This window comes from Fundulus heteroclitus, chromosome 16 (genome assembly GCF_011125445.2).
Source record: "Fundulus heteroclitus isolate FHET01 chromosome 16, MU-UCD_Fhet_4.1, whole genome shotgun sequence".
NCBI classification, from domain to species: Eukaryota; Metazoa; Chordata; class Actinopteri; order Cyprinodontiformes; family Fundulidae; genus Fundulus; species Fundulus heteroclitus.
Window position 1 is genome coordinate 20,638,134 of NC_046376.1, and position 25,689 is coordinate 20,663,822.

Below are 25,689 nucleotides of genomic sequence, written 5' to 3' on the forward strand. Positions count from 1 at the left end.
TTTTTTATCAACATTATCAGAGTGGATCTGTTGTTTTTATTATTGTTGCTTTAAAGTGACATTGATGCTTCTGGTCAGCCTCAAATTTAGAATTCTGTTTTCTTTGAAAAGTAAAGAGCAGATCTGCTCCATCTGTTCTTTTCCCAGCAAAAATAGAAACAAAGGGAAACTTGTATTAGTAATCAGAACCTGCATCTGTAACAATAAAGTCAATCTGTGTATATTAATTCAAAATAAAAAAAGAAACAACTAACCAACCAAACAGACAAACAAAAAAATCAAAGGAATGGTATTATGTGCTGCGATACTCTCCTCTGCCACTCATCAATACTCTAATCTAAGGGTTTAGGAGGTGTGAAACTTTCAGAAGGACTGGGTTACGAGAACTTTATGTTGCATTAATGACTGAAAGCAAAAGGGGTACATCACAATTTGTGAAGAAGGTGAAATAAACATTTTCATTCTCAGGCACTACCATCCACGAGTGAGGTGAGAGGTGAGAAATATATTTCCCTATATTTTAATAAAATTTGCTTGTCAAAAGAACAAAATGTAGTAAAGCAACCTATTTAAAACTTTTTGTCTTTATTTACGAAGATTTAAAAAAACTAAAGCGGAAGCTGGATGAGGAGGAGTCTGACGAAGGGCGGCGAACAGCAAAACGGCCTCGCAGGAGTGTGCCAAAATCTTCTCCAGGTAATTCTTTACCAAAACTGGCAGTAAGCTTATACTTTTTAAAGATAAAATTATTCTCAATAAAATGTATACGGCAGTATATCGAGTAAGGAGAGACACAGATCTCAACAGCAAATCTAATATTTTTGTTAAAAAACTGACATTCAACCAAAAAAAGACAAAAAAAAAAGAATTTTTCATTAAATATGATTAAATTGATGACATAGGTTTTTTCCCAGTCATCTAATCCAAAAATAAATAATTACTCAACTAACAAAACAAAACTTCCAACCATGTGTGACGTTGTGTGAGAGCAAACTCAAATGACGATAACTGAAACCTCCCCGTTTAAATAGAAAGGAAACATTGGGTCCAGATGATCTCATGTAGAATTCAATGTTATACCACTACTACCATATCAGAAAACATAATATATAACATCAGGGTTAGGGTTATCATGGTTGGTGATGCATTTGTTGTCTAAAGTAATTTCTTTGATACAGAGAATGTTTTATTAAAATGTCTTGGTTGGTTGGTTGATTATATTCAACTATGTATCACTGCTATGTGGAGTATCAATGTCCTGGTACCCAAAATCCTTTGTTTACATTAATGGTTCATGCCAAAATTTCCATTTTCTCTTATTTTTTACTAACAGAACTAATGATACTTTCTGAGGTGAAAAATGTAATGACACACGTTCTTGCTAAACTACGAAGTGAAGAAAAAACAAAGCTGAATGAATTCCTGAGGTGAGTACCTACATTTTATGTCTTCATGCACCATTTTTTACAGTGAAATCAGAAAAGTTCTCTCCCTCCCATTGCTCCCGTATATTGAGTTCATTCCATAAGTACGGAGCTCCATTAATACCTCCCATCCATCTCAATTCTCTCATTTGTAACAGAGCACAAAATGTATCCAAATCTTTGCTGGACCACTGTATTGTTTTGAGAGCTCCATTCAGTATCTATCGATTTACTCAGAATCTGCTGCGGCTATTGTATTTTTTTTAAACATGGCACGTCTGATTCTAGTTATGGAGTCGCTGTTGTTCTGCAAACAGTGACTCTACTGCTGTCTCTGGGCTGCTGTCCCTCGGTTGCCTCTACCTAGACTTTTTTTTATTTGACGCACCGTGATGTAATGTCAGTGATCTCGGTCAATGATTGAAAGATGGAGAGTAGAAAGAGCAGGTTGTTGTGCTGGAGAAAGCTAAAATTAAAAAGAAAAGCTCTTAAACTGACACTGCAAAATATGCTAAAAAATTTGCAGCTTTTTTACTAAAATGAGCTTGAGGTTTGTAACGTCATGTTGTCATGTTATATAGTCTAAATAATAGCACGATGTGATGCTACATAACTGGGAATTCTTTTACCTACAGCCTCTCAGAGGGAGAAGCATCAAGTGCCGGCAAAGAGCCCAAAAGTCCCTTGAGCCCCTTGATATAACCCTGTAACTAAAGTGTGAAGCACTTTTGAGGTCGTTAGGCTAGTAAAAAGCGCTTTACAAGTACAAGCCATGTACCATTTCACTAATACTGTCATTAAAAAAAAAAACATACATTTTCTAACACCTATCCCTTGTGAGGATGCAAGGAGTGCTGGTGGCTATTTCCAGCTGTCAATGGGCGAGAGGTGGGGTACACCCTCGACAAATTACAGTATATATATATATATATATATATATATATATATATATATATATATATATATATATATATATATATATATATATATATATATATATATATGAATACAAAATTCAAAATATGCTTAATCAGGACTGTAGTATATACTCCACTTACATATTCAAGTGTAATTTTTCTATTACCAAACTACACACAGTAACTGCATTTAAGTATATTTTTATATTTAAATTTAAATTACTGTAATAAGTGTTTTGCAGTAACTATGTGCAATAATGTGCTGTGGTATTTTGTCAACATAAAGGTCATTCATTCCTGCTACCTGATCATACTTCGCTGCTTTATAACTGTAACCATTATAGTAATTACTGCAACCATGCACCATAGCTGCAACAATAACTGTAATAACTATGTGCAATAAGCTATTTAAACAAGGTGCTATAACCCGTGCAATAAGCCTGTGCAATAATCATGCATAAAGTGTATAATAACATATGTGCAATAACCTATTTAAACATAGGAGTGTATAGAATTGTATATAGCTGTATAACTGTATCTAACTGATTCTACTTACCTACTTTGGCACCTTCTTTTGACTTTTGACTATTGAGCCGATGGGACGAGTCAATTTCTCCATTGTGAGATCAATAAAGCTTATCTTATCTTATCTTTATTGATATTTATCGATGCTCTAAATAAACCAACAGTGGGGAAAATACCTAAAATCACAGTCCTGACAATACTGGCAGTTAGGGGGTTTTTCAGGCACCACAAGTTGGATTTTATATTAGTATAAAACTATACATTAAAGGCCCAGGCCTATTTAAAAAAAAGTGATTTAATGTCAGAAGCAGAGCCAGTAGTGATGAGGGGATTGTTCCTGTTAGTCTGGAAGAAATAGGTAAACTGTTGTAAAATAGTTTGTAAAAAAGAAACATTAGTTCCAATATGACTGATTTCTATACACAAACAATACCAGTGACCAATTTTTTTTATCATTAAAAGTAAGATAGTATATACACACAGCCCACAAGTGAGGGCTTAGGATTAAATATTAAATAAATCTGACAATTTTTTAGAATAATAATAGGTTACTATTTTAAATGGGTTCGTCTGAAGCATGGAACTCTAGGGCTAAAAATTAGTCCCACTCCGGCCATGCACAGCGCCACTTTCAGTAACATTTGCGTACTGCACAAATCAGTTCGTTCACGGCGTACAGGGTTCACAGACTGAGTCACGTTCACGCTGAACAAATCAGTTCTAGTGTTGTCCAGTAGGTTTGTGAACCTTGACTCGGTGACAACGTGAACAAAACACCACTGATTCTCATGCAGTACAGGAGTGAGTGACTCACCAGCCAATACTGTGCTGGAAGTGGTGGCGATGTATCTGCCAGTCACTGATATGAATCAGGACTTGAATGAGCATTATATGTGCACACATATCCAGTGAAAGAAAAAAATGTAATGTGATTAAATGTATGTTTTTTAAATTAGATTTATTGCATTCAAATGAAAGCAATACATCAAAACAATAAATGTTTAAAGTGGAAAATAAAACAAAACAAAATAAGAAACCAATAAATATGAATACTGTGCATTTTTATATTGAAATTCATACGAATTCCAATATGGATCTTGGATACCAGGACATTGATACTGGCTTCCACATTTTTATATGAAATGTAATAATAATAATAATAATAATAATAATAATAATAATAATAATAATAACTAGAATCGTTCAACTTCTGAAGAAGTTGAAGAAGGCGCCCGCCTGGTGGTGCGCATAACCGTCAAAGGCAAAGCTTTCTTAGTTCCTTGGTCGTAGGCTCTCATCGCTTGAAGATTTTAAATCAAATCTTCTGAATGAAAAGGATTTGTCTTCATCAAAACCTGCCGATCGGGAAAACTTTGTGTCTGCAGAGATGCAAACTGCGTATATCGATCTGAGACGCAGCTAATGAGCAAATTGGCGACAGCCGACAGTCAACGTTTGCCATTCATTTGCTATGGTAGTCCTAAACCACTACTGACATAATACACTTTTTGGCCACAAGCGTCATTTTGGGGGCGTTGTTTCCACCTCTTCTCTTAGAGCCGTTTCTAATAGAAAGAAGAAAAGGCAAAAACGGTCCAAACAAAAGGTTGTAACGTTTACATTTGTAAACTCTGCCTTAGATAAACACTAGAATTAAATCTTAATAAATAAAAGTATAGACAATTATTTCAGTAACTCAATTCAGTAAGTGAAATACACCATATACAGGGGTTGGACAATGAAACTGAAACACCTCTCATTTTAGTGTGGGAGGTTTCATGGCTAAATTGGACCAGCCTGGTGGCCAATCATCATTAATTGCACATTGAACCAATAAGAGCAGAGTGTGAAGGCCCAATTAGCAGGGTAAGAGCACATTTTTTTCTCAAAATATTGCAATGCACACAACATTATTGGTGACATGGGGGAGTTCAATGGAGGACAAATTGTTGGTGCACATCTTGCTGGATGTGTCAAAACTTTCTTCAATTGAATAAAAACAAAACTGAAGTAATAATATTTGGACCAATAGAGGAGAGATCAAAAGTTAGCACACAGCTTCAGTGGCTTCAGCTAGAAACCACTGATCAGGCCTGAAATCTGGGTGTAGTGATGGACTCAGACCTGAACCTCCAAAAGCATCTAAAGACAATTACAAGGTCGGCTTTCTATCACCTGAGGAACATTTCCAGGATTAAAGGACTAATAACTCAAAAGGTTCTTGCTGTTGCAATTTTTTCATCATTCATTCATTTATATCAGTTGTTCAAATTATTTATTTGTTACTTGTAAAAAAAAAAAAATATTGGGTACCCCCAGCAGGTTGTGAACCTGTGACCTTTGGTGCACCAGCCCAACACCTAAACCACTGTACCAAAAAAAAGTGCCATGCTGAACTCTGCATTATGGAGAGGTCAACTGTGTCTAGGAAGTGGTTTTGAGAAGTGGTTTTTGGTTAATTTTGTCACCACGGTAACTTTAAATGGCGTCAAGTACAAATAGCACACTTCGCGGCATCAAGACGCACTTTTTGATATATAGTTTGTGGGGGTACAGCCTACGGTTTGGGCTGTATTAACGGTGACGGAAGAATAAAAAGGAATTTTAAAGAAACCCTTATTAGGTGCACAGTATAAGGCCTCCGCCATATATTTTCAATGCAGAGGCGGGCGCCTAATAATAATAATAATAATAAATTTTATTTCAAGCACCTTTCAAAACACTCAAGGACACTAGAGGTAAAAACAATAAGTGGTAAAAGCAACATCATCATAACTAGAATCGTTCAACTTCTGAAGAAGTTGAAGAAGGCGCCCGCCTGGTGGTGCGCGTAACCGTCAAAGGCAAAGCTTCCGAGTTCCTTGGTTGTAGGCTTTTAACACTTGGGGATTTTAAATCAAATCTTCTGAGTGTGAAAAGGATTTGTCTTCGTCAAAACCAGCCGACAGGAGAAGGTCTGCATCCAAGCAGCATGGAAAATTGGTGTTATTAAAACATGATTAAATACTTCAATGTAGCATGAAAAAATGAAATATGTGAATAAAAATGTTAAAGGCATTACAAACTACTAAAGGAAGTACCAGACCTCTCAACTTTTATCAAAAGTTAGGAGTGAGATTATGTTAATTTGGGGGCGGGGCTAACCGGACCCTGGAAGAGCCGGTGGAGTCATCTCCATCTCATTTTTATCCCACCAGACAATGAAGTAGACATGTATTACTTGTGTTAAAAAGAGAAAGAGACATATTAATACTTTACAGTTCAGTTAATGGATTAAAACCTAAATAATACACAATTGTTCAAATAATACTGAATAAAATTAAGTAGATTTTAATTATTGACCGAATTATTATACTGTTACACATTCATCAATGGGTTGTTTATCATTGTAAATCTATAACCTGATTGGTGAATCAGGCTGAGTTTCATCAAGCCTTTATGATCCCCCCAGCAGCAACACTGAAGCACACAGAGGTTCCCGCTGCGTCTTTACGCACGATCCAGCTGCTGATGTCTCCCTCTTTTCAGCTCAATGCACTTCTAGACTGTTACAGTTTATAACCATTATCACCTTTCACAGTGACATGTTTCTCAGTCAGTCGCCGCGCTGACCAGACAAATCTCTATTGCTCTCGTCAGTGCTTTCTGGGCACACTGACGCCCAAAGCGCACCTGCTCCGAGGGAGAGGAGGGGAGGGAGAGGAGCAAGCGCGGAGGCACAGAAATACGGTGCATGTAGTTAAAAAATGCAGAATTAATAAAAACGAAACTTATAAACTGACCAAGTGGCGTTTTAAACTGCATCTGGTTAGCAGAACTGTTTTTATGATCAGCGTGCAGCCATGACTGGTTCTGAATGAACCGGTCATCTCGCAGCAGCTCCGCCCCCTCCCCTCCTCCTGTGTACGCGGTACAGGACCTTACCGGCTCACTTTCACCACTGTTAAGACTAAAATTATTCATAACTCTGATCACTCTTCCTGCTGCTCTGTTAACACGAACTGCAGCAGGAATTACTGATGGCCACAAGCTGTGAAAGAAGCCGAAACAGCTCAGCAGAAGGCGGAGTTTTGTCGTCCGCAGCCCAGATGGGCTTTGTGATTTTTATGCGTGAGAAATTCCATGTTTGCGTGTGAAATGCCATGTGTTGCGTGTGAGCGTGTGAAGTTCGTGAAATGCGTGTGTCACACGGTCAATGCGTGAGAGTTGAGAGCTATGGGAAGTACAAACTCTGTGAAGCAGAAGTTGGTGAGACCTTCCTAGAGCTACTTCCGGTTAGCAACATGCTAAGCGTTAGCCGCTAACATGGTTGTGTCCAGTATCACGGGGTGATTGTACTCTGTTAGTTTGGTCCAAATCCTGTACTGGGAAGTTCCTCAAAAAGGGTGCCAATACTTAATGTCACCAAAGCTCACCAAAGGCCATGTGTCAGATGCTGACACCCCACTCACAGAAAAAACTCAGTTAAATAGACGGAATGGTTAGTGCTTGGTTTGTGCACGTTTGTGCCGTTAAAATTAGCGTTTGTGCTGTTTTGGTTTTGAAGATATTAAAGAATATTTGTTAAGTTCATCTAGAGTTCACCATCCCATCATTTTGCTTTGAATCCAACCAAGCTGGTCAACTTCTTTAGTGCTTCGTTTGTGCAGGTTTGTGCCGTTAAAATTAGCGTTTATGCTGCTTTGGTTTCGCAGATAATATAAGTTTTAATTCCGGCCGGTGACGTCACCACAGGTCGCCGCTGCAAAATAAAGCGCTACATTGTTATTCCTTTGCTGGTGCTGAGCTGGAGCCAAAGCAAACCAGAGTGGTCAACTTCTTTAGTGCTGTGTTTGTGCATCTTTGTGCCGTTAAAATTAACGTTTGTGCTACTATGGTTTCGGAGATATTATGAATTTTAATTTCAGCCGATGACGTCATCCCAGACCGCCGCTTCAAAATAAAGTGCTACGTTTTTCTTTCTTTGCTGGTGCTGAGCTGGATCCAAAGCAAACCACAGTGGGCTACTTTTTCAGTGCTTTGTTTGTGCAACAACAACCTTGGAATAAAATAAAATAAAGTTTTCATTAAGATTTGCAGCCCAATAGTTTTTGGGGAGCGTTAAGTTTTTGATATTTTGTGCTGAGCTCAATACACAACAAACCAAATTGGTCTATATTTTCAGGCATTTCTAATTCAATCTATATGCTTTATACTTTCAGCTGATAACAGTCAATATATTCATAGTTGAACAATATTTCCCACTTCATGCATAAAGCCAATAAAAAGTGGAATGGTCCTTCAGCCTAATTAAAGGTTTAAGCTTAGGTGGACAAAGGAACGTTTTAGGAGATCGTTCCTTACAGTGTTGTTATACCTTATAGGCTGACCAGTGTGATTTATTTTTTGCAGTTTTTCTGTTATTGATTTTAGTTTTGGTATGTTTTCTGCGTTATATAAGCCTGTATACTTTAATTGCCCTTTTGTTAGGTGCAGACACCCCCAAATCTCCCTATTGTAGAGCAATAAAGGTTTGCTATTCTAATTAATTCAGAGGAGTAATGAACTATGACTACTAAGATCAACTATAACCAAGTTATTGTTTGAAAATGTTATAAACATTATACTCTCGAAGAAGAATAAACCCTTCTGATTAGGAAAAATAGACTTTATGAAAACAGTTGAACATTCTAATAAATGAAATGCCTTTTTTGGTGGCTCACTTGACATTGCTATCTAAAGTAAAGTTCTTTAAATGAGACAAAATAAATCGCAATATTTATTCAGGAATAAAGTACAAAACAATATAACACACATTTTACAATAGCAGCTAAAACAACTTGCATGATAAAAGAAAAATATAAAATTAATAACTGCTTTCTTGAGAAAAGTGTTGAGACCAAACGGTAGATCTGACCACATCTTTTTACACAAATGAGGAACATCATTAAGGACGCCAGCCATCCCACTGCATGAAAAGTGTGATTTTCGTCACTATGCGGCACTGCAGATTGTCGTGGAAGTTCAGGTTAACGGCTGTTCACGGTAATTTGCAGGCAACACCGAAAACTGCCGTGAATTGTCAGAAATTGATGTGGGCCTTGCTTGGCGTGGTCCCCCCATGACCCCCCCTCCTCCTAATTCTAGGGGAGGCTTTAACATGTAAATGAAAATGCTGTGAGCTATACAAATGCAAATCAGGGTTGCAGGGGGAGTTTACCCATGTCTCGCATTCAACTCCCCTTCAACTCCTCTTGGACGCGATCTACAACTTTCAGCCAGTCCGCAGACTGACGAGAAGAAACTGCTGATTGCTATCAGTGGACTGTCTGATATGAGTCAGTCGGTACTGAAGCAATGCCAAGAGCGTGGAAATGTTCAAGTCAGAAGTTTAGGTTGGGTCATTCAGGTTAAAGTAAATGAAATGGGGTTTAATGAACTAAAAATAAGTCCCACTTTAATGGAGAGGTATAGTGAGGATTTAACTATATATACAGATGCATCTAAACTAACTGATAAAAGAATGGGTGTTGCTTATGTCATTCCAAAATTAAACATTAAAGTTGGAAAAAGAATGAGTGATGATTTAGCAGTTTACACAGCGGAATTGATTGCTGTGTGGCTAGCTTTGCTTTTGGTGGAGGTCAATAGGCCAAGGAAGGCAGTAATTGCTTCAGATTCCAGCTCAGCTTTAATCAGTATTAAAACATTTCAGTCAAAATCCAGGCAAGACATTGTGTATGATATACTGCAAGCTGCAAATAATCTAATAAAGTCAGGAATTAATATAACTCTGGTATTGTACCAGCTCATATAGGAGTAATAGGAAACGAGTTAGCAGATAAAAGTGCTAAGCAAGCAGCTAGACATTCTAATATAGATGTTGAAGTGCACTACAGCAAAGAAGAAATTAAAAGTATGGTCAAAAACAGGGGGTTAAGGGTAAATGGCAAACATTATGGGACGGTGGGCAGACTGGAAGACAGTTCTATAACATTCAGAATAAAGTGGGAAAGAGCAGAAATACAAACAGAAGCAAGGAGGAGGAGGATGTATTTTCTAGAATGAGGTATGGACACACACGTCTAAATAAAACTTTGTTAATAATGAAGAAGCATGCTGATGGCAACTGAATTCTGTGGTAGTCCAGAGACTATAGAGCATGTTATTGTACACTGTAATAAATATCAGGAAGAAAGACAAAGACTAGTCTTACAATTACAAGGAGAACAGATGAGGCTAAACTTAGAAGAAATTCTGCAAAAAAACACAGGGGAAATGAGTGTAAACTATGTAATTGGCTTCCTGAGGAATACAGGACTAATTAAAATAATTTAGTGTGATCTTTTTGTTTGTTTTGTTTTGATTGGTTTGTTTCGTTATGTTTGTTTGTGTGTTTGTTTTATTTGTTTGCAACCTATTAGGGAAGGTTAGACTCCAGTACCACACTCCAGTCCAGTTGGTGGCGGTAATGCACCATTAAAGTTAGTTGCCAACCGCCATAAAAACCGAAAGAAGAAGAAGAAGAAGAAGAAGAAGAAGAAGAAGAAGAAGAAGAAGAAGAAGAAGAAGTGGACCGTCTCGTCAGCTAATAGTGCCGATATGAATGAGCGGTTCACTTAACTGCAGAATTCGGTAAACTCCAGGTTGCTGTCCATAGAGGACAAGTTGGCGGCTCTGCAGTCGAACAACTGTGCGGGAGAGACTAACTCCAAGAAGAGAAGACGGGTGCAGAATCCCAAGCTTAGGTAAGAATATGTTCGGTGACTGCTAGCTAAGCTAAAAGTAGCCTAGCCTACAACCAAATCTAAGATTAGCCTAGTAGCCTTGCAAAAGAACAAGCTTTATTAAAGTGTATTTTCATTCACAGGTAGCAGTATGCCGTCTTCACAACTCAGAGACAAATTGCAGGCGCTATGAACCGGAGCGAGGCGGTGACCTCCTATTTGCTCGGAGCAATGTCTGCAATTCCAGATTTACACGATGTTGATAAAGACGACATTGTCTGTAAGTGACTGGTTTTTACTGCTTCTCCTTCCTTGTTTAATGTTATTGTGACTTGCGTTTGATTTTTATTCATACCACTCTCATTTAATTGTTTTCCAGCCTGGCGAAGAAGATGGCGTTGTTGGCGTGGTCTCTGGATGGATTGGACGGCCGCCGCCATTTCGTAGGCCGGTGTTGTGCGCAATTCTGTTTCCCCCGTGTCGGGGGCGCACTTTGCAGCCGTTTTCCCGGCGCTTCTAGTTGATTTCTCGGTAAAACAAATCCTATAATCATGTCTAGGTTGTAACATTCAGTTTAATCGGCAGCTGTTTACAAAATTGTAAAATAAAAATAAATAAACGGTCTTTCAGACATCTCCCGAAAACTTTGGGAAATAAAGAGCAAATGTTTCTAAATTCTCAAAAATTATGTGTGATAGGATGTAGTATACTAGAAATTTCCTTAATCCAGTAAACTATCATATTTTATATTACAAAGGGATGTACTGGGAAGTCTACACTCTTGTGTTTTCAGGAAGTCTTAGGCTGTTTCTCAATTCACGAGAACGCGCTCACATTCTCGTGAATTGAGAAACAGCCATAATGTTTGTGTCCTGCTATCAGCCATCCCATCCTCCTCTTTCAGCAATGTAAAATCATAAATACACAGTAGGTGCTGGAATAGTGTTTTATGGCTTACTTTTATTTGTCAGGTTAAAGTGACAAAAGTTGGAAAAAGACCATTTATCTTGCCATTTATAATAACACAATACAGCGTAAGAAGACAGTTTATTTATTTTTATTCTACAATTTTGTAAACAACTGCCGATTAAACTGACTGTTACAACCTTGACATGAATATATGAGTTGTTTTACCGAGAAATCAATTAGAAGCGCTGTGAAAACGGCTGCAAAGCGCATTCCCGACACAGGGGAAACAGATTTTCACGGGGGAACAGAATTGCGCACAACACCGGATTTCTCTGAACTCTGTGTGAAGCTGCAGTCCCGGTTAGAGGCGACGCCGAAGTACAGAGCCACGCACAGGAGGCGTCTGCACATCGGACCTGCCTCAGAAAGAACGCCGCCAGCAGTTACCTACAACCCCGAGGAGGCAAACGGACAGTTCACGGGGTTGTAATTTTTGGATCCTCGCGTTGTATATAGGTGTTTGTTTTAATAAAGCTCTTTCTTTGCATAAACATCTTCCTGGCAAATGTTCATTTCCTGTATAAATTCATTCATGTCCTTGATGGTAGCCTAATAATAGTGTAGTAGCCTACATAGGATAACATGAATATACAGCATAATATGAATGAATAAATAAATAAATATATATATATAATAAATAAATATATATAAATAAATATATAAATATAAATATATATATGTAAATAAGTTATTGGGGATCTGCGAACCAATCAGGAGTGATTTTACTTGTTTGAAAGAAGTGATTCCATCCAGTACTCAGTAAGAACGTTCAAGCCTGGCCTGGCCACGTGTGGTTTTGCTGCCAATCAGGAGCGATTTTACTTATTTAAAAATAGTAGTTTCAGCCAATACTGAGTAGGTTATTCAAGCCAGACCTGGCCAGCCGCGCGGGTTCGCTGCATTCATATGCTAATTAGGGCCATTAGTACAGCTGATCGCTCTCCACATACGTCAGAGTCCGGTTCCGACAATTTGTGGCACTGACAAACGGCGACAAGCGCGGGTTGCAAATTGTCGTTAACTGCCGAAAAGGAGGGAGATCTGCGGTAGTTTACGGGGACGAAAATCTCACTTTTCATGCAGTGTCCTGCACAGAGACTGTTCCAGCCTCTCCCCTCAGTCAGGAAACTAAAAAAACAAACAAAAACATGTGTCCCAAGAGATCTTTGCCAATAAGCAGGAATATATAAATCATTTTATAAGAATGCTGTGGGGGGGGGGGGGGGGGGGGGGGCTCGGTAGATGACACAACTTCATAGTAATTACTGATTTATCAGTAGAAATATATTAAAAAGACTTACGTTTTTTCCAGTGACGGCAATAACATATGATTTACCGTAGCACTTTATTTTGAAGCGGCGGGCTGGGATGACGTCATCGGTTGAAGTTAAAATTCATAATATCTCCGAAACCAAAGCAGCACAAACGATAATTTTAACGGCACAAACCTGCACAAACGAAGCACTAAAAAAAGTAGCCCAGTTTGATCGGATTCGAAGCAAAATGGGGAGATGGTGAATTCTGGATGACCTTAACAAATATTCTTTAATATCTTCAAAACCAAAACAGCACAAACGCTAATTTTAACGGCACAAACCTGCACAAGCGAAGCACTAACCATTCCGTCTATTTAACAGAGTTTTTTCTGTGGGTGGGGTGTCAGCTTCACGCAGCTCTTTACCGGCGCTGCAGCGCAGGAGAGATCGCGCTGCTGTTAGGCTTTTACTGCCATCCCTCAGTGCCGTGTAGCCTAGCCACCGCATTTCTACCATAATATAAAACCGACATTAAATAAACGACTCACCGTCACGTAGTTGCAAGGAAAACACCCAATGGAACACCCTTCGTCTGGGTAAATTGGACTTGATTCAACAATATCCTTGAGTAATTTAGGAAAAACGGCAGCACAGCACAGCAAGCCACAAGATGGAGGAGTTCACCTCTGACCCGGAACTCAAAGAGTACTGCTTGTTGTCTGCTCTGAATAATACACAGCGCCCCTCGAATTACGGCCGCCATCTTGGGGCGGTCGACCTGCTACCCTAACCTGCTGATTCAAGCTGAACACACTAACGATACCCCGGCACTGTGCGGCATATTTTTGTTTAAATCGACGGACTATTGACGTCAGGGCTCGAGGGATAACTTTTCATATGTAAGATTAAAGAGATTGTGATAAATTTGATTGTTTTATTGTAGTATTTGGTATATTTAAGATATATGCTGGATAAATTAATCTGGCTATTGATTTAAATAAAAAAATCGTTGTGAAAAAAATGTAACTCTCTGAAATTGGCACAGCTTGGAGTCGAACCTACGATCTTCTGCTTTGCAGCTCGACACCTAACCCACTCCCCCACAACACCAGTGCCATGCTCAGCCGCGCATTTTCAAAGGTCAACTGTGTTGAAGAAGTGGTTTTTGGTGAATTTTGTTCCAACCGTAAGCCGAAACGGCGTCAAGTACAAAAAGCCCTGATCGCGGCGTCGAGACCAACGTTTCGATATATGGTATGTGGGGGTAGACCCTACGGTCTACCCCCACATACCCCCACAATCTACAATCTATCATTGTGCACTTGTGAAATAAACTCCTAGTTTACTTAGAGACTTGCACTACTTTTTCTGTTTTGTTACATTTGTTGTTTATTTGGATTTTTAAGTTGCTTTCCTTGTGGTTTTCCCATAATTTAGCATGTATATTGTAATATATAACTTTTTGCAATGGAGTACTGTCGATCACAGATCAACAGCTTTGGTTCTCCTGAATGCACCATAGCTTTCTGACGCTCGCGAACGCATCACACTGGTCTGAGAACCAGCGCTGAGTAGAGGCACGTTTCTGCTTAAAGGAGAAGTCCGGTCAAAATCAGAAATCAAACTGCTGAAAGTACTTTAAATATAAAACTACTACATACTGTGCAATAAATTATATGTTTTTTTTAGTTAAGAATAATTTTCTTTTAATCTTGTTTATGTGGAGGAACCCATCTTGTTCCAGAATAGTACTGTCACCTCCCATTTTGTGATGTCACTCAGCGGACCCGCTGTTGAGCAAGTCCCAACGCTCTGTTTGTCACGATGCACTATAGACCAGTTCACGTGTGACGTCATGCGTGACGTCCGCGCTACATCCGGTCCCGCGGGTAGGCAAAAGCAGAACTGTTCCCGTCTACTATCATTACAAAACGGGTGTTTAGAACGTACTTTTAGTTAGTTTATTTTTGGAATCTAAACAATGTCTACGACTTGTTGTGCTCCCGGTTGCACACAGAGGCATTCCAAATCGTCGGATGTACGTTTCTGTCATTTATCAAAGGACGAGGAAAGAAGAAAGAAATTAATAATATCCAAGAAAAGGATGCAGGCAGACAATCTCAATGGACTGTGGGAGCCATCATACTACAACAGAATGTGCAGTCTACACTTCGTCTTCGTAAATAGAACTTAATTTTGCACTGGTCATTGTTCTACTTAAATAGCGGCGGAGGGGAGGTGGTGATCGCTAGACGGTGCCGGGAGAAGCTGAGTCAATGCGCTGCAGCAGCAGCACGCCACATCATTTTAGTTTTCTTTGCGCTATCAGTGTGCAATAATGTTCACCCGACAGCGGCTGCATTACGCCCCTGTTTACGCTGCAACGTCGCCGACACCCCAACCAATTTTAATAAGACAAAAAGAAAAAATTATTTAATCTATTGATGTGGTTGCATAATTAATTTAATATAGGCCTTTACATATCTTAAAGATTAATCTGCTGTTCTTTAATAGTCTTACTAGTATATCCCAAGAGTATATTAATATGTTCTCATTTCAATAATGAAATGGACAACCACTCATGTGACAACTCAGTCTTGGTGTCACTAATCTTACTTAAAGTACAGTATTGGGTCCTCCATGCTCCTTATGTATTAAGATTTACTGCACATTTAAAATCTCACTATTGTTAGGGAAATAATTAGTTGTCTGAGAGGATGTAGGTAAGGAGAAGCTGTTATCTACACTTCAGATATATGATGTAAGAAATGTGTTTGGAATGTTAAGATAAATTACATGAAATGGGCTAAAAAGAGTAACTACATTGCAGTTGTACATTTGTTGAAGTTTGAATTTAAAATTTGAAATGCTGTCAGTGTCAGTGACACTTCTACTTCCAGTGCAAAGTAAATACAATACATTTATTTGCAGTCCCTTGAATGTATAATTTTGCTGTGTTTTATGATGCTGACAGAGTTTCTTAGATTTAAAAAAAGAATAAGGGTGGGGTTTATCTCTGCACATTTCTATATCTTCAAAATAAAATACAGGATATATCTAGACAACAGACATATTTTGAATATATTTGGTTTAATAGGCACGTATTTACCATCTGTCTCTGTTGCTGGTAAGTTCAAATGCAAACTTTTTCAAAGTGGGAAAAAGTCCCAATTCGACATTGATCAGATCCTGTGATGCTTTAAAGATAAACAAACAGCATATAGTGTGTGTCGTGCTTATAAAATTTGTATAAATGTAGCAAATAATGCTGCCTTTTCTTTTTAGACAGGCAAAACGCATCCTAATGCTCAAATCAAGCATCAAAAAATAGGAGCATGCATATTGTGTAGGACCAATGAAGCTTTGGACCAATAGTGTCCCTACCAAAGTTCAAATCAAACCTACGCCCTTGATTCCATGTTACATTCTTTATAGTAAGGGTTGGTACAGTTCAGCCGGTTGTATAGCAAGGTATGTTTCTGTATCGTGTTTTAAATCCGTGCCCCATGTTCCCTCTTTTAACTTTGAGCACCTGCCCCTCCAACAGTCTCTTCACGTCCTTGCGTGGAGCTATCATCATCTGATAGCGATATGGATTTTTTTAGAAGAGTTTCTTGACAGAAACCGGACTTTTGACGGAATCCAGCCGTACTTATTTCCAGGGCAAACTCTGTCGGGTCCTACAGTTTATATGTATACGCGTGCGTGCGTGTGTGTGTGTGTGTGTGTGTGTGTGTGTGTGTGTGTGTGTGTGTGTGTGTGTGTGTGTGTGTGTGTGTGTGTGCGCGCGCAGCGGAGGAGAAATCAACTTACCGAAAATCCTCACTCTCATGTCATGTTCAAAACATTCTTCTTCGAAATGGTCACTGCGTGTTGAAAAAGTAGCCCACTGTGGTTTGCTTCGGATCCAGCTCAGCACCAGCAAAGAAAGAAAAACGTAGCACATTTTGAAGCGGCGGTCTGGAATGACGTCATCGGCTGAAATTAAAATTCATAATATCTCCGAAACCAAAGCAGCACAAACGATAATTTTAACGGCACAAACCTGCACAAACGAAGCACTAAAAAAAGTAGCCCAGTTTGATCGGATTCGAAGCAAAATGGGCAGATGGTGAATTCTGGATGACCTTAACAAATATTCTTTAATATCTTCAAAACCAAAACAGCACAAACGCTAATTTTAATGGCACAAACCTGCACAAACGAAGCACTAACCATTCCGTCTATTTAACAGAGTTTTCTCTGTGGGTGGGGTGTCAGCTCCACCCGGCTCTTTACCTGCAGCGGAGGAGAGATCGCGCTGCTGTTAGGCTTTTACATGTAACATATAGCTCAGTGGCGTGCAGCCTAGCCACCGCATTTCTACCATAATATAAAACCGACATGAAATAAACGACTCACCGTCACGTAGTTGCAAGGAAAACACCCAATGGAACACCCTTCGTCTGGGTAAATTGGACTTGATTCAACAATATCCTTCAGTAATTTAGGAAAAACGGCAGCACAGCACAGCACAGCAAGCAATAGCAGCCACAAGACGGAGGAGTTCACCTCTGACCCGGAACTCAAAGAGTACTGCTTGTTGTCTGCTCACACAGCGCCACTTGTGGACAGTATAGGAACTGCAGGAACGAAGTACGTCTTTTTCAGTAATCATTGTTGAATGATGATAATGCATTTTTCTAGCGATGATTTCTGTCACGAGGACATAATGCAGTGTTGTGCTGGCAGCCATCCCAACTAATAAAAATAAGATTTAAGATTAAAATAGTACATTATAGTAGTAAAATAAATACAATTATTGTGGTTTAAGGACAAGTTTGGTACCTGCATTAAGGTTAATTTCAAAAGGTACTTGTCATTTTCAGACTAAAAAACATTCTAAAAAGATGTTCTAATTCAGTGAATATGACTGGATATTTAAACAGAAAATAATAATGAAATTAATTATTCTTTCAACTAGCAGTTTTTGAGTATGACTAAAATTCAAGGCAGTGAAGGAGGGTAACTGATAAGTGATGGCTGATGGTGGAGAGCTTGCAGGCCTGGCTTCGGTGGAGAAGCAGCAAACAACTGTGGCAGGAAATGTGACTTTCATTTCAATGCAATGCAATGCAAAACTGGAGAACAGTAGAAATCAGTAGAGTGAGAAAAACTTGCCCCGATGTCCTCCAGTAGCCTAAGCCTGATTGTAGGATGTCCCTGAACTCTCGTTACATTACAAATTTTACAATAATAAGGAGAGCCAGCGAAATGCTTGAGGCAGGATTATACAGGAAAAGGAGGAGATTAAGTATAATATAAAATAAATTAATAAACAATACATAAAATACTTTAATGTTTTCTTAAAACGTCTGAATACAAACTGTCCCAAAACATGTTAAATAAATTCCTTTATCATCATTCATTTATACCAGTTGTTCAAGTTATTTAATTGTTACTTGTAAAAAAAAAAAATATTATTGTAAATTAGAAATGTCCCATGCTCCTGAATGCACCATAGCTTTCTGATGCTCGCGAACGCATCACACTGGTCTGAGAACGCAGCACGGAGTAGAAGCACGTTTCTGCTTAAGACAAAGCTTTGCTGTTGGTAAAACCCATGTTGGCTGGCACGGTTTATTGTTCTGTGTGAATGACAAGAGACCACAACAAATGAGGCTGCTAATGAGCCAACAGCCAACAGGAGAAGGTCTGCATTGAAGCAGCATGGAAAATTGGTGTTATTAAAACATGATTAAATACTTCAATGTAGCATGAAAAAATAAAATATGTGAATAAAAAAGTTAAAGGCATGAGGTGAACTGTATTGATTTAAATTGAAAAATCGTTTTTTAAAGCCAAAGGGAAATGAAATATTGGGTGAAAATGTAATTCTCTAAAATTGGCACAGCTTGGATTCGAACTTTCAATCTTCTGCTTTGCAGCCCGACACCTAACCCACTCGACCAAAACACCAGTGTCGTGCTCAGCCAAGCATTATTGAGAGGTCAATTGTGTTAAGAAGTGTTTTTTGCTAATTTTGTTCCAACTGTAAGTCGAAACGGCGTCAAGTACAAAAAGCCCTGATCGCGGCGTTGAGACGCATGTTTTGATATATAGTTTGTGGGGGTACAGCCTACGGTTCGAGCTGTATTAACGGTGACGGAATATTAATAAACAATAATAATAACTAGAAACGTTCAACTTCTGAAGAAGTTGAAGAAGGCGCCCGCCTGGTGGTGCGCGTAACCGTCAAAGGCAAAGCTTCCGAGTTTCTTGGTCGTAGGCTTTTATCACTTGGGGATTTTAAATCAAATCTTCTGAGTGTGAAAAGGATTTGTCTTCGTCAAAACCAGCCGACAGGAGAAGGTCTGCATCCAAGCAGCATGGAAAATTGGTGTTATTAAAACATGATTAAATACTTCAATGTAGCATGAAAAAATGAAATATGTGAATAAAATGATAAAGGCATTACAAACTACTAAAGGAAGTACAAACTCTGTGAAGCAGAAGTTGGTGAGACCTTCCTAGAGCTACTTCCGGTTAGCAACATGCTAAGCGTTAGCCGCTAACATGGTTGTGTCCATAGACATAATATAAGAGTAGACCCCGCATTGACTGTCGCTGCGCAGGAATTACGGGCGCCACCTTGGGGCGGTCGACTTGATACCTAATCCTGCTGATTCAAGCTGACACACTAATGATGCCTCAGCACTGTGCGGCTCATTTTTGTTTAAATCGAGGGATTATTTATGTCAGGGCTCGAGGGATAACTTTTCACAAGCAAGATGAAAAGACATTGTTTATATTTTTGATCAGAATGTAAGTTTTCTAATACTAGGAGATACAAAGTTGTTGTTAGACATTAGTGAATAAACAGCATATATATATATATATATATATATATATATATATATATATATATATATATATATATATATATATATATATATATATAGTGAACCCTCGCTATATTGCGGTTCACCTTTCACGGTCTCGCTGCTTCACGGATTTGCATTGATGAGCCGTTCATTACAGTTCTCATCAGGTGGCGTGTCGGTTTATAAGAATCTTTTTTGAAAAAAGAGTGACAACTACCGATAAAAATGTGTTCTTCTCCCAAAAAAAAAAACTCACCTGCACCGCGGGCTTTAGAAGAAAAAAACGCTACAGAGCGGAGTCACGGATGCAGCGCCTCAGTCAAAAGAGCAGTGAAATACACACGAGTCACTATTTGTCCTACTGTACTTTGTATTTTTTTATAATAATTTTTAATTTTCTCCCGTTCTAATCCAATGACTCGGGTCGCGGTGGGCCACGCTGATCTCAGTCAATATGTTCATAGTTGAACAATATTTCCCACTTCATGCATAAAGCCAATAAAAAGTGGAATGGTCCTTCAGCCTAATTAAAGGTTTAGCTTAGGTGGACAAAGGAACGTTTTAGGAGATCGTTCCTTACAGTGTTGTTATACTTTATAGGCTGACCAGTGTGATTTATTTTTTGCAGTTTTTCTGTTATTGATTTTAGTTTGGGTATGTTTTCTGCGTTATATAAGCCTGTATACTTTAATTGCCCTTTTGTTAGGTGCAGACACCCCCAAATCTCCCTATTGTAGAGCAATAAAGGTTTGCTATTCTAATTAATTCAGAGGAGTAATGAACTATGACTACTAAGATCAACTATAACCAAGTTATTGTTTGAAAATGTTATAAAGATTATACTCTCGAAGAAGAATAAACCCTTCTGATTAGGAAAAATAGACTTTATGAAAACAGTTGAACATTCTAATAAATGAAATGCCTTTTTTGGCAATGTCACTTGACATTGCTATCTAAAGTAAAGTTCTTTAAATGAGACAAAATAAATCGCAATATTTATTCAGGAATAAAGTACAAAACAATATAACACACATTTTACAATAGCAGCTAAAACAACTTGCATGATAAAAGAAAAATATAAAATTAATAACTGCTTTCTTGAGAAAAGTGTTGAGACCAAAAGGTAGATCTGACCACATCTTTTTACACAAATGAGGAACATCATTAAGGACGCCAGCCATCCTGCACAGAGACTGTTTCAGCCTCTCCCCTCAGTCAGGAAACTAAAAAAACAAACAAAAACATGTGTCCCAAGAGATCTTTGCCAATAAGCAGGAATATATAAATCATTTTATAAGAATGCTGTAGGGGGGGAGGCTCGGTAGATGACACAACTTCATAGTAATGTTACTGATTTATCAGTAGAAATATATTAAAAAGACTTACGTTTTTTCCAGTGACGGCAATAACATATGATTTACCGTAGCACTTTATTTTGAAGCGGCGGGCTGGGATGACGTCATCGGTTGAAATTAAAATTCATAATATCTCCGAAACCAAAGCAGCACAAACGATAATTTTAACGGCACAAACCTGCACAAACGAAGCACTAAAAAAAGTAGCCCAGTTTGATCGGATTCGAAGCAAAATGGGGAGATGGTGAATTCTGGATGACCTTAACAAATATTCTTTAATATCTTCAAAACCAAAACAGCACAAACGCTAATTTTAACGGCACAAACCTGCACAAGCGAAGCACTAACCATTCCGTCTATTTAACGGAGTTTTTTCTGTGGGTGGGGTGTCAGCTTCACGCAGCTCTTCCATCCCTCAGTGCCGTGTAGCCTTGCCACCGCATTTCTACCATAATATAAAACCGACATTAAATAAACGACTCACCGTCACGTAGTTGCAAGGAAAACACCCAATGGAACACCCTTCGTCTGGGTAAATTGGACTTCATTCAACAATATCCTTCAGTAATTTAGGAAAAACGGCAGCACAGCACAGCACAGCACAGCAAGCCACAAGATGGAGGAGTTCACCTCTGACCCGGAACTCAAAGAGTACTGCTTGTCTGCTCTGAATAATACACAGCGCCACTGGAATTACGGCCGCCATCTTGGGGCGGTCCACCTGCTACCCTAACCTGCTGATTCAAGCTGAACACACTAACGATACCCCGGCACTGTGCGGCGTATTTTTGTTTAAATCGACGGACTATTGACGTCAGGGCTCGAGGGATAACTTTTCATATGTAAGATTAAAGAGATTGTGATGAATTTGAATACGGCCGCCATCTTGGGGCGGTCGACCTGCTACCCTAACCTGCTGATTCAAGCTGAACACACTAACGATACCCCAGCACTGTGCGGCGTATTTTTGTTTAAATCGACGGACTATTGACGTCAGGGCTCGAGGGATAACTTTTCATATGTAAGATTAAAGAGATTGTGATGAATTTGATTGTTTTATTGTACTATTTGGTATATTTAAGATATATGCTGGATAAATTAATCTGGCTATTGATTTAAATGAAAAAAATCGTTTTTTAAAGCCAAAGGGAAATGAAATATTGTATTTGGTATATTTAAGATATATGCTGGATAAATTAATCTGGCTATTGATTTAAATGAAAAAATCGTTTTTTAAAGCCAAAGGGAAATGAAATATTGTATTTGGTATATTTAAGATATATGCTGAATAAATTAATCTGGCTAATGATTTAAATGAAAAAATCGTTTTTTAAAGCCAAAGGGAAATTAAATATTGGGTGAAAATGTAATTCTCTGAAATTGGCACAGCTTGGAGTCGAACCTACGATCATCTGCTTTGCAGCCCGACACCTAACCCACTCGACCAAAACACCAGTGCCGTGCTCAGCTGAGCATTATTGAGAGGTCAATTGTGTTAAGAAGTGTTTTTTGCGAATTCTGTTCCAACTGTAAGTCAAAACGGCGTCAAGTACAAAAAGCCCTGATCGCGGCGTCGAGACGCACGTTTTGATATATAGTTTGTGGGGGTACAGCCTACGGTTCGGGCTGTATTAACGGTACTATAATAATAATAATAATAATAATAATAATAATAATAATAAAGAAACCCTTATTAGGTGCATAGCATAAGGCCTCCGCCATGCATTTTCAATGCATAGGCGGGCGCCTAACTAGAAACGTTCAACTTCTGAAGAAGTTGAAGAAGGCGCCCGCCTGGTGGTGCGCGTAACCGTCAAAGACAAAGCTTCCGAGTTCCTAGGTCGTAGGCTTTTATCACTTGGGGATTTTAAATCAAATCTTCTGAGTGTGAAAAGGATTTGTCTTCGTCAAAACCAGCCGACAGGAGAAGGTCTGCATCCAAGCAGCATGGAAAATTGGTGTTATTAAAACATGATTAAATACTTCAATGTAGCATGAAAAAATGAAATATGTGAATAAAAATGTTAAAGGCATTACAAACTACTAAAGGAAGTACAAACTCTGTGAAGCAGAAGTTGGTGAGACCTTCCTAGAGCTACTTCCGGTTAGCAACATGCTAAGCGTTAGCCGCTAACATGGTTGTGTCCAGTATGACCGGGTGATGGTACTCTGTTAGTTTGGTCCAAATCCTGTACTGGGAAGTTCCTCAAAAAGGGTGCCAATACTTAATGTCACCAAAGCTCACCAAAGGCCATGTGTCAGATCGGCCTCCTTTAGCAACTAAGCCTCCCCAAAAAAAACAGTCGACAGGAGAAGGTCTGCATCCAAGCAGCATGGAAAATTGGTGTTATTAAAACATGACTAAATACTTCAATGTAGCATGAAAAAATGAAATATGTGAATAAAAATGTTAAAGGTATTACAAACTACTAAAGGAAGTACAAACTCTGTAAAGCAGAAGTTGGTGAGACCTTCCTAGAGCTACTTCCGGTTAGCAACATGCTAAGCGTTAGCCGCTAACATGGTTGTGTCCAGTATCACCGGTTGATGACCCTTCTGGACCATCACCAAAGAAAGCAAGGGACTCGATTGCTCCCCAGGCGCCGCACAGTGGCAGCCCACTGCTCCCCAAGGGGATGGGTTAAGATGCAGAAGTGAATTTCTCCATTGTGAGATCAATAAAGTTCAATTATTATTATTATTATTATTGTGCTCTGGCTGATCTTTTTGGAAGCGCATATACAACTCCAGTAGCAGTGTCCAGAACCACAGATACCAAGGCATTGGATGAGGTGGTGCGTTACAAAGGGGTACAACCACTGCCACTCTCAACAAATCCACTCAACTGGTGGAGAGAGCACGAGGGGGAATACCCTTTGTTGTCATGCCAAGCTAAAAGGTACCTTTGCATCCCAGGCAGTAGTGTACCTGCTGAAAGGATCTTTTCCACAGTAGGTGACATAGTCACAGCCCAGAGAAGTGCATTGAAGCCTGAGCATGTGGATCAGCTGCTTTTTCTAAACAAGAATCTCCACGTGCCTACTTAGTCTGTAACCAGAAATGAAGAACTGTACTGTTACAGTACAATTCTTTATTTCTGGCTACAGTACTATAGTTCAGTTTAAGATATGTTTAAAAATTAGAGGTTAATCACTACATATTGAAAAGCTAAGAATGTTTATAAGCACTAAACTTATTCAGTGTAATTCAGTTGAATACAACCCTATGATTTGTGTTTAAATCTGCACACATATGCACAGATGTTATTGAAATGCATTTTTATTTATATTAGACTTTCAAGAGATAAGCTATGCCTAATTTTATTTTACATGCACTTTATTTTTTATTGTTTATTAAGAACAGTTTTCTACTTTAAGCACATTGCATTAACAAGTTTGTTTCTTTGCTCAGAAATGTGATGTTACAGAAGTTTGTATGAAAATAAATATTTTAAAAATGTCAACATTATATAAAATAATTTGTGTCTTCACAACTTTAAATCAATATCGAATCGAATCGCAACAGCAATAATCGAAATCGAATCGAATCGTGAGGTTCCTAACAATACCCAACCCTAGTGCCAATACTTAATGTCACCAAAGGCCATGTGTCAGATTGGCCTCCTTTAGCAACTAAGCCTCACCAGAGAGTAGGGAGTAGCAAGATGGCGGCCAAATCCTATGGGATTCTGTGAGAGTAGGGACTAGAAAGATGGCGGCCAGGGACTTCAGTTTTTCGGCAAAATCCGCACTCCAGTGTATAATCGAAATCAGTGAGACAGAACCAAGCAAACGGATTAACAAACGATCGAGTGCACACCTGGCGTTTAGCCTGGAAGGAGAGAAGGTTGCGCACACGAGCAAACAGAGCCGAGCGCGAGGGTAGTGTTTGAGCACAGTTTGAAAGTTGAGCGCGCATGTGATGTTTAAACGCTGAATACCTGTCTCGCTGCGCGCTCAGATTGGTTCCGACGCGCTCAATTCAGAAGACTTCATATGCTACTATGCTAAACTGCAGTCTCCCCCCCTCCCAACCACCATATTATAAAGACCGCGGGGCGCCTGGCTTTTATTCCCCCCAAGACCAAGCGTTGTTTGTTTATTTCAAATACCTCTATGTTTTAAAGCAGCGCAATAATAACTTACCTGAAGAATGACTGTCGTCGGGACCACCTCTTGCTCTGCGTAATCTTGTAACGTCTTTAGTCGGACTCGGAGCAAAAGCAGTCCGGCTGTGAGCTACAGTGCGCATGCGCTTGCGACCGTTTCGAAACGCAACATTTTTTTAGTAAAGTTTATGCAGTATTTGTAGGTTTATGTGTTTAAACGCTTAATACCTGTCTCGCTGCGCGCTCAATGCGTGTGTGTGTGTGTTCGTGGCGCGCTCCGCGCAGCACGGATTTGCCGACAGACACACACACACACACACACACACACACACACACACAGCGGAGGAGAGATCGCTGAAGTGACTTAAGTTATATATTTGCCCCCCCAGGTGGTAATTATTCTATAAATATTAAAATATAAAAGCTTTCAGCACATGCTGGGGCGGAGGGACATCACATCACATGTGGTATCCCTCCGCCCCTCTGGTCGGTAAAATCCCTGCAAATTCTAATGTAAAAATTTAAAAATAACTTACCGAAAATCCTTGCTCTCATGTCATGTTCAA

The 25,689-nt window shown here is 39.1% G+C and overlaps 1 protein-coding gene across 1 annotated transcript in view; it reads left to right on the forward strand.

Annotated features, from left to right (window-relative positions):
* LOC105923088 (nuclear GTPase SLIP-GC) overlaps positions 1 to 25,689 on the forward strand; it is a 39,872-nt gene that overhangs the window by 2,509 nt on the left and 11,674 nt on the right. The window contains exons 6-8 of the mRNA XM_036148633.1: positions 469 to 496; positions 598 to 696; positions 1,334 to 1,427. Coding sequence (XP_036004526.1) covers positions 469 to 496; positions 598 to 696; positions 1,334 to 1,427 — 221 coding nt within the window. The remainder of the gene's footprint in view (positions 1 to 468; positions 497 to 597; positions 697 to 1,333; positions 1,428 to 25,689) is intronic.